The sequence below is a fragment of the Pseudonaja textilis genome, chromosome 5 (assembly GCF_049901715.1).
Source record: "Pseudonaja textilis isolate UNSWEBS1 chromosome 5, rPseTex1.2, whole genome shotgun sequence".
NCBI classification, from domain to species: domain Eukaryota; kingdom Metazoa; phylum Chordata; class Lepidosauria; order Squamata; family Elapidae; genus Pseudonaja; species Pseudonaja textilis.
The window spans coordinates 20,881,104-20,894,644 of NC_141994.1; the positions used below are offsets into that span (position 1 = coordinate 20,881,104).

The 13,541-nt window shown below is 43.5% G+C and overlaps 1 protein-coding gene across 2 annotated transcripts in view; it reads left to right on the forward strand.

Annotated features, from left to right (window-relative positions):
• Positions 1-13,541, forward strand: part of ANO2 (anoctamin 2) — a 170,017-nt gene that overhangs the window by 104,415 nt on the left and 52,061 nt on the right. For both annotated transcript variants that reach the window (XM_087934259.1, XM_026701966.2), the window contains one exon: positions 11,845-11,919. In XM_087934259.1, coding sequence (XP_087790385.1) covers positions 11,845-11,919 — 75 coding nt within the window. The remainder of the gene's footprint in view (positions 1-11,844; positions 11,920-13,541) is intronic.

Sequence of the window (13,541 nt, forward strand, 5' to 3'; positions counted from 1 at the left end):
GTACTTTAAAACAAAAAAAACCCCAAACCTCTGATTCTTAGCCAGAAACTTGGTCATTTACATCATGCATGGAAAATCTAGCAATTGCATCCCAGGTGCTGCTTTGACAGATTCCACCGATGGAGAAGCTGCACGCATCACCAGTCTGGCCTTAAAAACCAGCAGCCAGAATAGACACCCAAATCTTAAAACTTGGGGACCCTGCTCGTAAAACTCGTGTGTTTTCTTCCTTAACCTTCTGCTGAACAATATCCGATTTATTAAAGGCGATCGGAATAAAGTACTGGGGGGGGAAATGGAGAAGAAAGATCATGACACCAATCTGAAAAATAGGGGTTTTTTCTCCCCCCCCCCCTCTTGTTTTAAAGATGAGAATCCCAATTAATCCCAGAGGCCTTTGGTGCATGATGAAAGATAAACTCATAAGTGATTTTAAAGGAGTGAGACTTTGAATGTCTGGAATTCCTGTGAATTCCTACCCACTTTGTTCTCTTTCCAGAAAGCAAAGTGAATTGCCTAATGCATTTTCCCTTCTGAAAAGCTATCTAACAGGCTTCCAAAATCTCTTGTATACTTTGTGCTGTAAGACACTTGAGGGGATCTGTCGTCGTTCTGTTCTTATGGCTAATCAGATTTTTTGCTTTTTAACGAACAGGACAAAATATTGCTTCCCCTACAGTGTGGCATATCGGAGTAGCATCAAGAGGAGCTGATACTAGATTTATCTTCTTTTTTAAAAAACTATTTTAAAGAAGGCAAGCTCAAGATCAGAGGTGGTATTCAGCAGGTTCTGACCAGTTCTGGAGAACCGGTGGCAGAAATGTTGAGTAGTTCGGAGAACCAGCAAATCCCACCTCTGACTGACCCCGCCCCCATCTCTTTTCTGCCTCCCATTGAGTCCCAGCTGATTGGCTGGGTCTTCTTTGGTTGCCCTGCACAGGAGAACGGAGCTGGAAAGCAGGTTAGTGGGGTGGGGAGGGAGTGGAGATTTTGTAGTAACCTTCCCCCAGGAGTAGGGCAAGAATGGAGATTTTACAGTATTCTTCCCCTGCCATGCCCACCAAGCTGAGCCCACAGAACTGGTAGTAGAACCAGTAGTTCTGTACTGGAAGTGATGAAACGGGCCTACTATTCGTCCTGCAAAGCCTGTAGAGGCTTTTTTTCAAGCGTCTGGGAGGCCAAAAAAGACTTCAAACCAGCTGAAAAATCAGCTGTGAGGTGCAGTGCAGGTAAGGGGGCAGCCGGGGGGGGGTGCACGTGCATGCGCAAGGGGTGTGGGGGCACATGCACATTGCCTTCTGGGTTCTGGCATGCACAAAATGTTTGACACTGGAGCCCAAATGGTTAGCCACCACTGGTATAGGGTTTCCAGCTCAAGCAGAGGGTTGGTCTAGAAGACCTCTGAGGTCCCTTCCAAACTCTATCATTCTATGTTCTTTGGCTACTCTATATCTAAGAAAGTGGCCCTTTTGATCCTTATTTTAGCTACATGTGTTCCACTCCCCCAAAAACTTTTAAAGTGTTTTGCCAAATGTGTATAACATAAACTAGTTCAGGTAGGCACTATGACATAACATCTCCCTAAATCTCATTCTTGGAGGTGAAAGTAATGTCCTTTCAAAAATACCGTGAAATTAGGAGAAAGACAGTGATGGCCTTTCTAGAAGACTTTCATCACCAACGTTTAATGAGGCGTATAACATAGTTCTTTGCAAGTTGGGTCAGAATTCTATTACGCATTCTGCTGTATAATTTTTCTTGGAAAACAGATTTCTTCTCTGATCCATAGATGAAAGCTTGTGAACTTCCAACTACTATGAATCCAGTCCAGGTTGGATCTATGTGGGTCATCATCAAGATTCTGACCTTATTTGGTTTCTTATCAATTTAATTTGCAATATAGACTGAATCTCTTTTGTGTTTTCGAAGTTGGAAAAGATAATATTTAGATAATATTTGAAGCTTCTGAAAGCCTCTTGAGAAGGGCATTATTTATTTGGTCTCTGGAACTTAAGTATTAATGAAAGGTATGGGCCCTCTCTTATTATTATTTTGTAAGTGCATTATCGTGTTCATAAGAATGCCCAGTCTCTCGTTTTATTTTTATTATCTTCCTGTAGCATAGTGAAAAAATTTAGGAATATTGAAGTAAATGGGAATAAAGCATAAAATGCTGTTTTATATAGTTTGATGCCATTATTTTATGGATGTGGCAGAAACCTTATCCCTAATCTTATTTCTTTGATATCATGTCTGGTTATTCTGTAAATTGAGGACAAATCAAACTTGAGTCTCTGTTAGGATCCTTTTGTCTAGAGGGTTAGAAGAATTACCAGAAATCTTTCTCACTTGCTTTGTTTATAATAATCTCCAGCTGAATTACAAATGCAGAAAGATCTGGCCAGCGTCTAGAATACACCTGAATATCTGGCACAATAAAAGTACAATTAGTAGATCTATTTAATTGTTTGCCTTGACTCTCTTAAATACATTTCAGCTTTCTACTTTCCAGTCTTGTTATTTGGTGTATGGGGAGGTGGGGAAAACTGGATTTTTTTCAGTTTTCAGGAATTTTTTCAGATTTCCTGGAAATTCCCTGTTCTTTACTGTCAGGTGCAAACGACCAGATCCAGACAGGTAGAGTTCTAACCAATTGCAGGTAGTCCTCAACTTACAACAGTTCTGTTGTGGCCTGTCGGCCACCGGCCCCTCCAACAGCTGGATCAGAGGAGGAGGCGGTGGTGTGGGCCAGCATCAAGGCAACCTGGGAGCTCCAAGGGGGAAGAGGGAATGGAGCTGGCAGAGAGAGAGATACAGAGACAGAGGCAGAGCCTGGGTTGTCTGTCAGCCCTCAGATGGAGAGTCAACAACCCCCAGGTGTGGAAGTGGTTGATGAGGAAGAGGAGGGACAGCTGGGTCCAGTACCTGACCCGCAAATGCACAGAAGGGAGAGGAGAGCAGTGGAAATCTATGGGCCGGTCCTTGGGATGGAAGAGACTGAGCGCATGCTCACCAAACCGATTGTTACACTGGTTGAATTGCACCACTGCATATAACTCAAATCTCCTTATGGCTCCTTTTAGAACAAGTAAATGGATATCAAGAAGTGGAAATCTGTTCAGTTCAGACAATGCTTTCTTTATGAAATTATTGCGAGAGGCTTGCAGGAAGTTCTCAATATAAAAGATGAAACTCGGCAATGGGCAAAATCTTGCAGACCCGTGTTCCTTTTTCGATTCACATTTCACATATATATGTATGGATATCTGATATCTGATATCTGATATATATCAGCTCAAATCCCCCAGCAACTAAGACTAACCTGAACACAACCAAGCCCCCACCTGAACAGAACACACCCCCACCCAATCAGAACACAGCCAAGCCCCCACCCAATCAGAACACAGCCAAGCCCCCACCCAATCAAGTCCCACCCCCACTAGCAGTTAAAAGGAAGAAGCAGCTGCAAGCTCACATTACTCCGAGAAGCACAAAGCCGAAGACACAAGCCTGAAGATGATGAATGAGGCTTCATCGAAACGTCGCCTAGATACTTCCAATTTTAAGATCCATCCATCCATACATACATACATACATACATACATATATATATATATATATGAACATTCCATCTTCCATTAAACAGTGTGTCATTCAGATACAAATATCTCTGTGCAATAGCAATCAAAATTTATCACTGGATACATTGTATTGGTATTAATTTTCTTATCTTACAATAATAATATTGTTTATAGTAAACCTATTCATTTCTCCCTCTTAACATGTCTTCTGATAAGAATATAATAATAATATTAAGCATAGCAAACCTAATAGTCATATCAATTACAGTCATCATATTGTATACATCTCTATCTTGACATACTTTCTATATTTCACTGATCTCCTTTTATTTCTAGCTTCCATTTTTCTTCTCTAACCATCAATAAAATAATCCCCATCATATAATATTCAGTTTGTTCTTTCTCCTTAATTTCAAGTGTTCATCTGTTCATTTCTGCACATTCTAATATTTTTCTAATCACATTCTCATCAGTCGGCACCTCTTCACTTTTCCAATTTTGTGCAAATACAAAAGTACAAAAATACTAGCTGCAATTAACCTACAGATTATTAACTATGTATTCCCTTTACTATAAGTTTCAGGTAAGATCCCCAACAAGAATATTTCTGGTTTTAAGTCAATATGCTGCTTTATCATCTCTTCCAACCACTTGTGTATTTCTGTCCAATATTTTTTTTGTTTCTACACATGTCCACCACATCATGGGTGGGATAGAAATACTTTTACTACTGGTTCTGTGGGCATGGCTAAGTGGGAGTGACTAGGTGGGTGTGGCCATGTGATGGGGTGGGCGTGGCTTCTTTTTTTGTGCAGCACCCACCCCATCCCCTGGGCTCCATTTCTTTTGCCTCCTGGGCCTTAGGGCAGCCTCCTGGGAGGCCATTTTTGTTCCCAGGAGGCTTCCCTGAGGCCCAGGAGGCAAAACACAGAGCACGTGGGGCGCGGACACAGCACACACACACCCCAAGTGCCCCTTTGCACCTCCTGGTCCTCAGGGAAGCTTCCTGGATGAAGCAGCAACACAGCGAGGGAGATCCCAGCACAGCTGATCGTCAGAACAGCTAATCAACGGGAGGGAAAAAATAGTAAGAAATACAGGTTAGGCCGAACTGGTAGATGTTCTTTTTACTACAGTTTGGCCAAATGGTAGCATTTTTTTTTACTACCAGATTGCCCAAACCGGTAGAATACCACCACTGCACCACATATGATAATAAAGACCCAGGTATCTGGTGGCACTTCCAACATTTAGGTGACTTATCTTTAAACATCTTTGCCAATCTCACCGGTGCAAAATGCCAAGTATAAAACATTTTATACAAGTTTTCTTTATAGGTTTCGATTCACATTTCGATGACATTAAATCTTCCTCTCTGCATCGAGCATTAAAGGGAGGGCGTATTCGGGGGTGGGCTTAAAAATTTTTAGTAACGGGTTTTCTGCCCGGTTGCTGGGTGGGCTTGGCCATGGTGGGTGTGGCCTAATTGGCCTCCTGCACCATGGCAGAGGGGTGTTTTTGCCCTCCCCAGGCTCCAGTGGCTTTCCTTGAGCCTCCAAGGGGGTGAAAATGGCCTCTCTAGGCTCTGGAGTCTCTCTGGAAGTTGGAAAGAGGCGCAGCCTTCCTGAACTTCTGGGAGGTCCATTTTTCACCCACTCACCCCAAGCCTCCGTGCATGCCCCGCCCTTACCTGTATCCAACACGGGCCACGTGGAGACTCCTGGGAGGAGAGAGGAGAGGTGGGCGGGGCCAGCCAGGAGTGGGATTTGGGGGTTGTCCAAACTGTGCAGAATCTTAGCTAGAGGATCTCTCGAACCCCTGCGAACCCCCAGCAGCCCATCCCTGGGCATATTGTACCATTAATGAAAACCTTATTAAAGGATAGCTGCAGATGTGCATTTATTCTTGATGACATCATCATTCCAGAGTGCTCTTTTTCTTTTTTTTCTTGTTTCCTTTTTGAAGAGCAATTTGTGGATAAAATATTGCTGGGTGCTTAAGATCCTCAGCAGAGATTCCTCCAGAGGTTAATGGTCCCTCTTGGCGGTGGCTTATGCAACAGCCTAATGACAGAGGAAATTGAAAGGAGGCATTTAAAGTGAAAACCCAGAGCTCCCGTAATATAGAGAAGATTGAGTGCTGTGGTTAGAGGAAATTGAAAGCCTGCAACTCAGAGGAAAAAATGGTATTGCTTCAATGTTTCATACAAGGTGCCCTGATAAGACTTTTACAGCCACTGGTGTGGTAGATGAATTCGCTTCCTGATGGGCTATTTCAGAATATATGGAGAATGCAGTTTCATCCGATAATATGTAGGCATGTTCCATGACAAATCTTGCAGAGGTGAGAAGATAACAGAGTATACTTTGGAACAGAATGTCCATGTTGTTGAAGAGGATAATTGGTTTCAATTAGCTCCTTATTCTAAAAGAATAACAGAGTTGGAAGGGGCCTTGGAGGTCTTCTAGTCCAACCCCCTGCTCAAGCAGGAATCCCGATGCCACTCCAGACAAATGGCTGTCCAGTATCTTCATAAAAGCCTCCCGCAATGGACCACTCACAACTCCTGAAGGCAACCCATTCCACTGGTTAATTGTCCTCACTATTAGGAAATTTCTCCTTAGTTCTAGGTTGGTTCTCTCCTTGATGAGTTTCCATCTGTTGCTTCTTGTCCTGCCTTCTGGTGCTTTGGAGTCCCCCTCTTCTTTGTGGCAGCCCCTCAAATACTTCCCATCTGATTCTACAGCAACGCCTTTTTCATAACTCTAGAAAAAGTGCAAACTCTAGAGAGAGTGCAGAGAAGAGCAACCAGGATGATTAGGGGATGATTGGAGGCTAAAACATATGAAGAATGGTTACAGGAACTGGGCTTGGCTAGTCGAGGGAAGAGAAGGACCAGGGGAGACATGATAGCAGTCTTCCAATATTTGAGGGGATGCCACAGAGAGGAAGGGGTCAATCTATTTTCTAAAGCACCTGAAGACCAGAAAAGGAACAATGAATGGAAACTGAACAAGGAGAGATTCAACCTAGAAATAAGGAGAAATTTTCTGACAACCCATGGGGCAGAAGTTGCCTTCGGAAGTTGTGGGAGCTTCATCACTGGAGGCTTTCAAGAAGAGACTGGACTGCCATTTGTCAGAAATGGTGTGGGGTCTCCTGCTTGGGCAGGGGGTTGGACTAGATGACCTACACAGTCCCTTCCAACTCTGTTAATCTGTTAATCTTTCAATAAGCACCAGCCAGCAGGCATGGAAAATCCTCAAAACATTCAACAACCCCTCCTGGAGTTCTGGAAAGTTCTCCTTGAGCTCTTGAACTCTGTAGCAGAAGGGCAGGTAGTAGCTCAGCCCCTGGTCTGCTTTTTTTTTTCCCTTTTGCATTCCTCTAGTAATTTCTCATTAGCAAAGAACACCTGGAGGAGAAGGAGGTCCCTGGTAGAGCAGGAGAACAAGTCCTTTCCCAGGCCTGAGGCTGCCTATCGGCTCTGCTGGGAATTCCTGATAGCAGTAAGCAAGCCAAAAACAGAATGTCCTGATGGCAAGAAATAGAGTGGCAGGAGTTAGTTTCCCAGAATGAAATGCAAAGGCCAATTCCCATGAAATAACAACTTTTCACCGTCTTCCTGGGAACTGCTGCTCTGACCAGGGACCCTGAAGGAAGAAGGAGAGTATCATGAAACCCCTCGGCCAGTCAAAGGCTATTTATACTATAGAATATAGAACAACAGAGTTGGAAGGGACCTTGGAGGTCTTCTAGTCCAACCCCAGTTAAGGCAGGAAACCCTACACCATTTCAGACAAATGGTTGTCCCATCCCTTCTTAAAAACTTCCAGTATTGGAGAATTCACAACTTTTGGAGGCAAGTTGTTCCACTGGTTAATTGTGGAATTTCTCCTTAGTTCTAGGTTGCTTTTCTCCTTGATTAGTTTCCATCCATTGCTTCTCATCCTGCCCTCAGGTGCTTTGGAGAATAGCTTGACTCCCTCTTCTTTGTGGCAGCCCCTGAGATATTGGAACACTGCTATCATGTCTCCCCTAGTCCTTCTTTTCATGAAACTAGACATACCCAATTCCAGGAATTGTTTTTCATATGTTTTAGTCTCCAGCCCCCTCCTAATCATCTTGGTTGCTCTTCTCTGTGCTTTTTTGAGAGTCTCAACATCTTTTTTTACATCATGTTAATCTGTTAATCTTCTCATCACTCCTTATCACTCATCCCTCCCACTTGTGACTGTATGACTGTAACGTTGTTGCTTGTATCCTAATGATTTATATTGACTGTTTCCTAGTATAATTTGATTGCTTCTTGTACCCTATGACTATCATCAAGTGTTGTACCTGATGCTTCTTGACTCTTGACAAATGTATCTTTTATTTTATGTATACTGACAGCATTTGCACCAAGACAAATTCCTTGTGTGTCCAACAACACTTGGCCAATAAAGAATTCTATTCTATTCTATGGCGACCAAAACTGGATGTAGAATTCCAAGTGTGGTCTGTGGAGATTCTCAGTCATCCAAGTCATGGTTGTCCTAAAGGTGCTTTTTTCAGGAGGCAACTGAACTTTCTTGTTTTTTCTTTGAAGTTGTTCCATTATCATCCAAGAAGCTTCTTCAGCTCTGACTGGATGGTGGGGAATGGAGGGATTGATATTCCTTGCAGATAGCTGGTCATTTGCATTCTTTTCAGAGAGACCTTGAGGCCACTTGGAGGTTTATCTGTGTCCTCAGGGTCACCTGAGTAGTGCAATTTTTCCTCTGAAAATCCACTCCTACTCCCACACGTATACAATTTGGGATGAACTCCCTTTGAATGGTGTGGGAGTACAAACAGGTTAACAGCCGTGGTGGCACAGTCATTAGAATGCAGTACTGCAGGCTACTTCTGCTGACTGCCAGCTGCCAACACTTTGGAAGTTAGAATCTCACCGGCTCAAGGTTGACTTAGCCTTCCATCCTTCCGAGGTGGGTAAAATGAGGACCCAGATTGTTGGAGGCAATAGGCTGGCTCTGTAAACCACTTAGAGAGGCTGTAAAGCCCTTTGAAGTGGTATATAAGTCTAAGTGCTATTGCTGTCTCTGCCATGATGGCACAGTGGTTAGAATGTAGTATTGCAGGCAAACTCTACCCACAACCTGGAGTTCGATCCTGACCGGCTCAAGGTTGACTCAGCCTCCATCCTTCAGAGGTCGGTAAAATGAGGACCTAGATTGTTGGAGACAATTACACTGGCTGTAAAGCACTGTGAAGTGGTATATAAGTCTAAGTGCTATTGCAATTGCAATTAAGGCACCAAAATGTTAGGACTCGACTGAAAAAAAAATTCCTGTCAAATGAAGCCACTTCAGGGTTCAGTGCAATGATATGTCTCCAAACCATCCCAATTAAATTGGGGCCCCAAGCTGCTTTGTAGTTGTCGGAATTAATAATTAAAGAATCCAAGTCCAGGGGAAATTTGTTCAAGGGCAAGGCAGCGTAATTTGAACTTCATCCTCCCTGCCTCCCCTCCCGTGGGGAATAGAGCATTCCGAGACTGAGTGGAATCCCGAATCCAGTTCCAGCCTTCAGCGCTCGGTGCCATTCTGAATCTCCTCCTTTCCAAAACGTAGAACAAATCATTCATTTTCTTAGACAAACAAATAACGGGCTCTTTCTCAGGTTTTCCAGAATTTGATCGAGTTCATCTGTGACGAGCAAAATATTATGAAATAATAAGTCTTCAAGAACAACACATATTTTCCTCATAACAATAATGAGGAGGACACACATTTTAGGAAAATTAATGTAAAAGTTTCCAGATGCCCTATTTGTTCACTTAATTAGACACCGATGAAGCTAGATTAGCGCGGTGGTCCCTTTGGCAGGCAGAGGCCATTGGCTTTTTTGAGCAAGCTTTGAGAAGAACATGACTTTGGCCCAGGGGTGGGATTCAATTTTTTTAACAACCAGTTCTGTGGGCGTGGTTAGATGGGTGTGGTCATGTGACTGGGTGGGTATGGCTCTTTTTTTGCAGGAAACCCCCCCCCCCATTTCTTTTGCCCTGTGGCCCTCAGGAAAGCCTCTTGGGGGGGGCTGTTTTTGCTCCCAGAAGGCTTCCCTAGGGCCCAGGAAGGCAAAAAACAGAGCATGGGGTGGATGTGCAGCACTCCCACCCCAACCCCCGCACGTCCCTTTTTGCCTCCTGGGCCTCGAGGAAGCATCCTGGGTGAAGCAGTAAGACAGTGAGGGGGATCCCGGCACAGATGATCATGGGAACAGCTGATTGTCGGGAAGAGGAAAAAAAGAAATACCTCAAGGAGTGACTGGGCATGGGAGAATGCAGTCAGCTATGTCGGGCATGTGCGTGATGTCGTGCATGCATGATAAGGACTGACTGGGCGGGGAGGAGAGGGGCAGGCAGAGAGGGGTCGGGCCAGTGAGAAGCACGATTTGCTGGTTCTTCGAACTGCGCAGAATCATAACAACCGGATCTATAGAACCAGTCCAAACCGGTAGAATACCACCTCTGCTTTGGCCTAATGTAGAGGTGTTGCTCTTGATGATTAGGAGAATGATTATAAAATAGGGTGAGGTTAGAGGTGGGGAGCAGGGGCTGGAGCAGGTTAGAAGCGGGGAGCAGGGCCTGAAAATGGGGCGAGGCTAGGGGAGGGGAAGGTCACCAATCATGTCCAACCCAGAATGGCAATTACTGCTATTGTCACTAGAAGACGTTGCTCAGAAATTTTGGTTCCTCCTAACCGGAGCTGATAACGTCTTGTTTAACAATGTGGGAATCCATAAATATGAACTCCATGTCCTGGCTCCCAGGCTCTTAATCCATGCTTTCTCAAACGTGGCTGCTTTAAGAGATGTTGAGTTTGTCTCGTTGCCATAATGGTGGTCTGCGTGCAATGTTGAGATAAAAGGCATGTAGAGGGAAGCATGTATATTGAATAACATGGGCTCTTCTGAGCCCACGGAGCCGTAGTGGTGCAGTGGTTAGAATGAGGTATTGCAGGCTATTCCAGTTCACTGCCAGGAGTTCGATTCTGACTGGCTCAAAGTTGACTCAGCCTCCCGTCCTTCTGAGGTCGGTAAAATGAGGACCCAGATTATTGGGGGCGATAGGCTGACTCCGTAAACCACTTAGGGCTGGAAAGCACTGTGAAGTGATATATAAGTGCTACTTCTATTGCTATTCTGCCAACTGTAGATCAAAGCATCAATCTTCAAATGCAGTATTGGGTACTTTGACCATGTCATCAAAGCAGCCTTCTTTTTAATATGCTTTGGGGCACATTAATCTCCTCTCCTGCTAGCTACTATCCAGCAAATGTTGGATATGGTTAAGCTACACAGTTAAGCAGAGGCAAGGTATTGGAAGAATTGATGTATCGTGATATATCCACATTCTGCCGCCAATTTCTTTCTGAAGGAGAATGCTTCCCTCCACGAAAGACCTTGGCAGAGACGGTATACCCTTTGCTGTTTGGTTTTTTTATTGTTATTATTTTGAAGTGTTCTATGGGAAACCCATGACCCAAAAAGCATGACTTCTGTATTGAAATCTATGGATTATTGATAGCAGATGGAGTTTTGGGAGAATCCTGTAATGATAGAAATGCCCCAAAATAACTTTTGATTGATGCTGCTTTGGACTGAATTATTGCTGTCTTGTTTAATGAAGCTGAATTATTACCAATAGAAGAAATTATTTGTAGCTCAGGGTTGAACTGTGAGCTCCTTGGGACTTCTGAGCTTGGTGACTTTCTTGCAGACATTTCATTACCAAACTAGTTAATAACATCAGTGCTCGAAAGAAGTGGGGTTTGCTCTTATTTTTACATACTAGTGGCTTTTCCTGTCATTTTTGCTGGGAGTATCCTTGGCTGTTCCTTGATTAATTATTATTTAAGTATTATGATTCATCACAAAGTCAGCCAGATGTTCAAATTGGATTTGACACCTTTGTTGACCTATTGAGTCCCTTCCTGGGATAGACAGAAATGGATGTTTGATGGTGTTACAGATATCGTCACAGGATGTAAGTTGTTCCAAGCAAAGCTGCCTTCTGCAATTGACGGATGGGGAATGTGTCAATGCCAATGGTGTTCAAGTGGTGCTCCAGTTTTGGGATTGTTCCCAAAATGCCTAGTACTATTAAGCCTGCCTTTGCTTTTTTATTATTATGTTATTGATTATTACCTAAGTGTCTTTTTGCTTATTTAACACAGTATAGTTTTGCAGCTTCCATTTTCAACCTTTTATCTTGTTCCAGGAGGAAGAGGAAAAACTCACCTGGAAAGACCGCACACCTGGCTACTTAGTGAACTGTGCTTCCATCTTGTTTATGGTAACTCTCTTTGTCTTCTTTTCCTTGAGGTTTATAGAAAACTTGCACTGACACCTTCAAGTTTCCTTCAACTGTCTTTTCCCACATAAATCTTCCGCCTGAAACACCCCTCTCAGAGAGATAGATTACTTTGGCATTCCTTCCAGCCCCTGTCAGCCAAATCCAAAGTATGACTTAATCTCTGGTGCAGAGTTTGACATTTGATCAATAAAACGTGACTGATAGATTGAAGTATTTGGAATGGGCCAGTAATGCCCATGGTAAGTTCTTCATGTCAGCTGGTGATAATGGCTTCCTGGGTGTCTTAGATGAGATGGTTCCTGGCAACCAGTCCCAAAAATGTTGGGGGGAGGTGGTGGTGGTGGGTGAGGAGAAGGGAGGAGGCATGTCATGAAAACTGTGAGATCATTACACAATGGACATGAATTTTGTGCAATGGCTTCCTTGTACATAGTGGGCCGTTGCTGCTTCTTTTGTGGTCACTATACTACCAAAAAGTTGTTGAGACTTTGGAAAAAGTTCAAAGAAGAGCAACTCAGATGATCTAAGGCCTGGAGACTAAAACATATGAAGAACAGTTGCAGGATTTGGGTTTGTCTAATTTAGAAAATTGAAAATAAGGACTAGTGGGGACATGATAGCAGTATTCCAGTATTTGAGGGACTGCCACAAAGAAGAGGGGGGATGGGAAAATCATCCATTCCATTCTATTCTATTCTATTCTATTCTACCATACGTTGCATCCTTCAAGAGTTCCTGCAAAGTGGGCAGTGGTCAAACTGGCAAACTGGTCCAGAGTTTGACAACAACGAATGGAGGATCTTCCCCTCAATTGTGCAAAATTGACCTTCTCAAAGCACTGGAGATGACTTTTCTCCTGCCAAGTCTAATGTAGACTTTTGATTGACTGATTGGTTGACTGACAGATGGATTGATTGAACTGTTTTATTTATGTGACCTCCCATCTCAGATACGGGACTCTTAGTGGCTAACAGTGATTGAAAACAAGATAGAAACATTATAGCAAATAAATACCGTGTACGGTAGCCAAGATAAAAGACCAACCAACACAACAAGTAACACAACTGGGATATGTGCTCAACCATTCACCTGGAGCCCGAGGCTCAGTAAGAAAACAAGACATAATAGCAGTGTTCTAATATCTTAGGGCAGGGGCCTTCAAACTTGGCAAGTGTAAGACTTGTGGACTTCAACTCCCAGAATTCCTCCTCCAATCATGGTAGCTCAGGAATTCTGGGAGTTGAAGTCCACAAGTCTTACACTTGCCAAGTTTGAAGATCCTTGTCTTAGGGCAGGGGCCTTCAATCTTGACAGCTTTAAGACATGTGGACTTCAACTCCCAGAATTCCTCCTCCAGTCATGATAACTCAGGAATTCTGGGAGTTGAAGTCCACAAGTCTTGAACTTGCCAAGTTTGAAGATCCTTGTCTTAGGGATTGCCACAAAGAAGAGGCAATCAAGCTACTGTCCAAAGCACCTGAAAGCAGGAAAAGAAGCCATGGATAGAATCAAATCAAGTAGAGAAGCAACCTGGAACAAAGGAGAAATTTCCTGACAGTGAGAACAATTAACCAGTGGAACAACTTGCCTCCAGAAGTTGT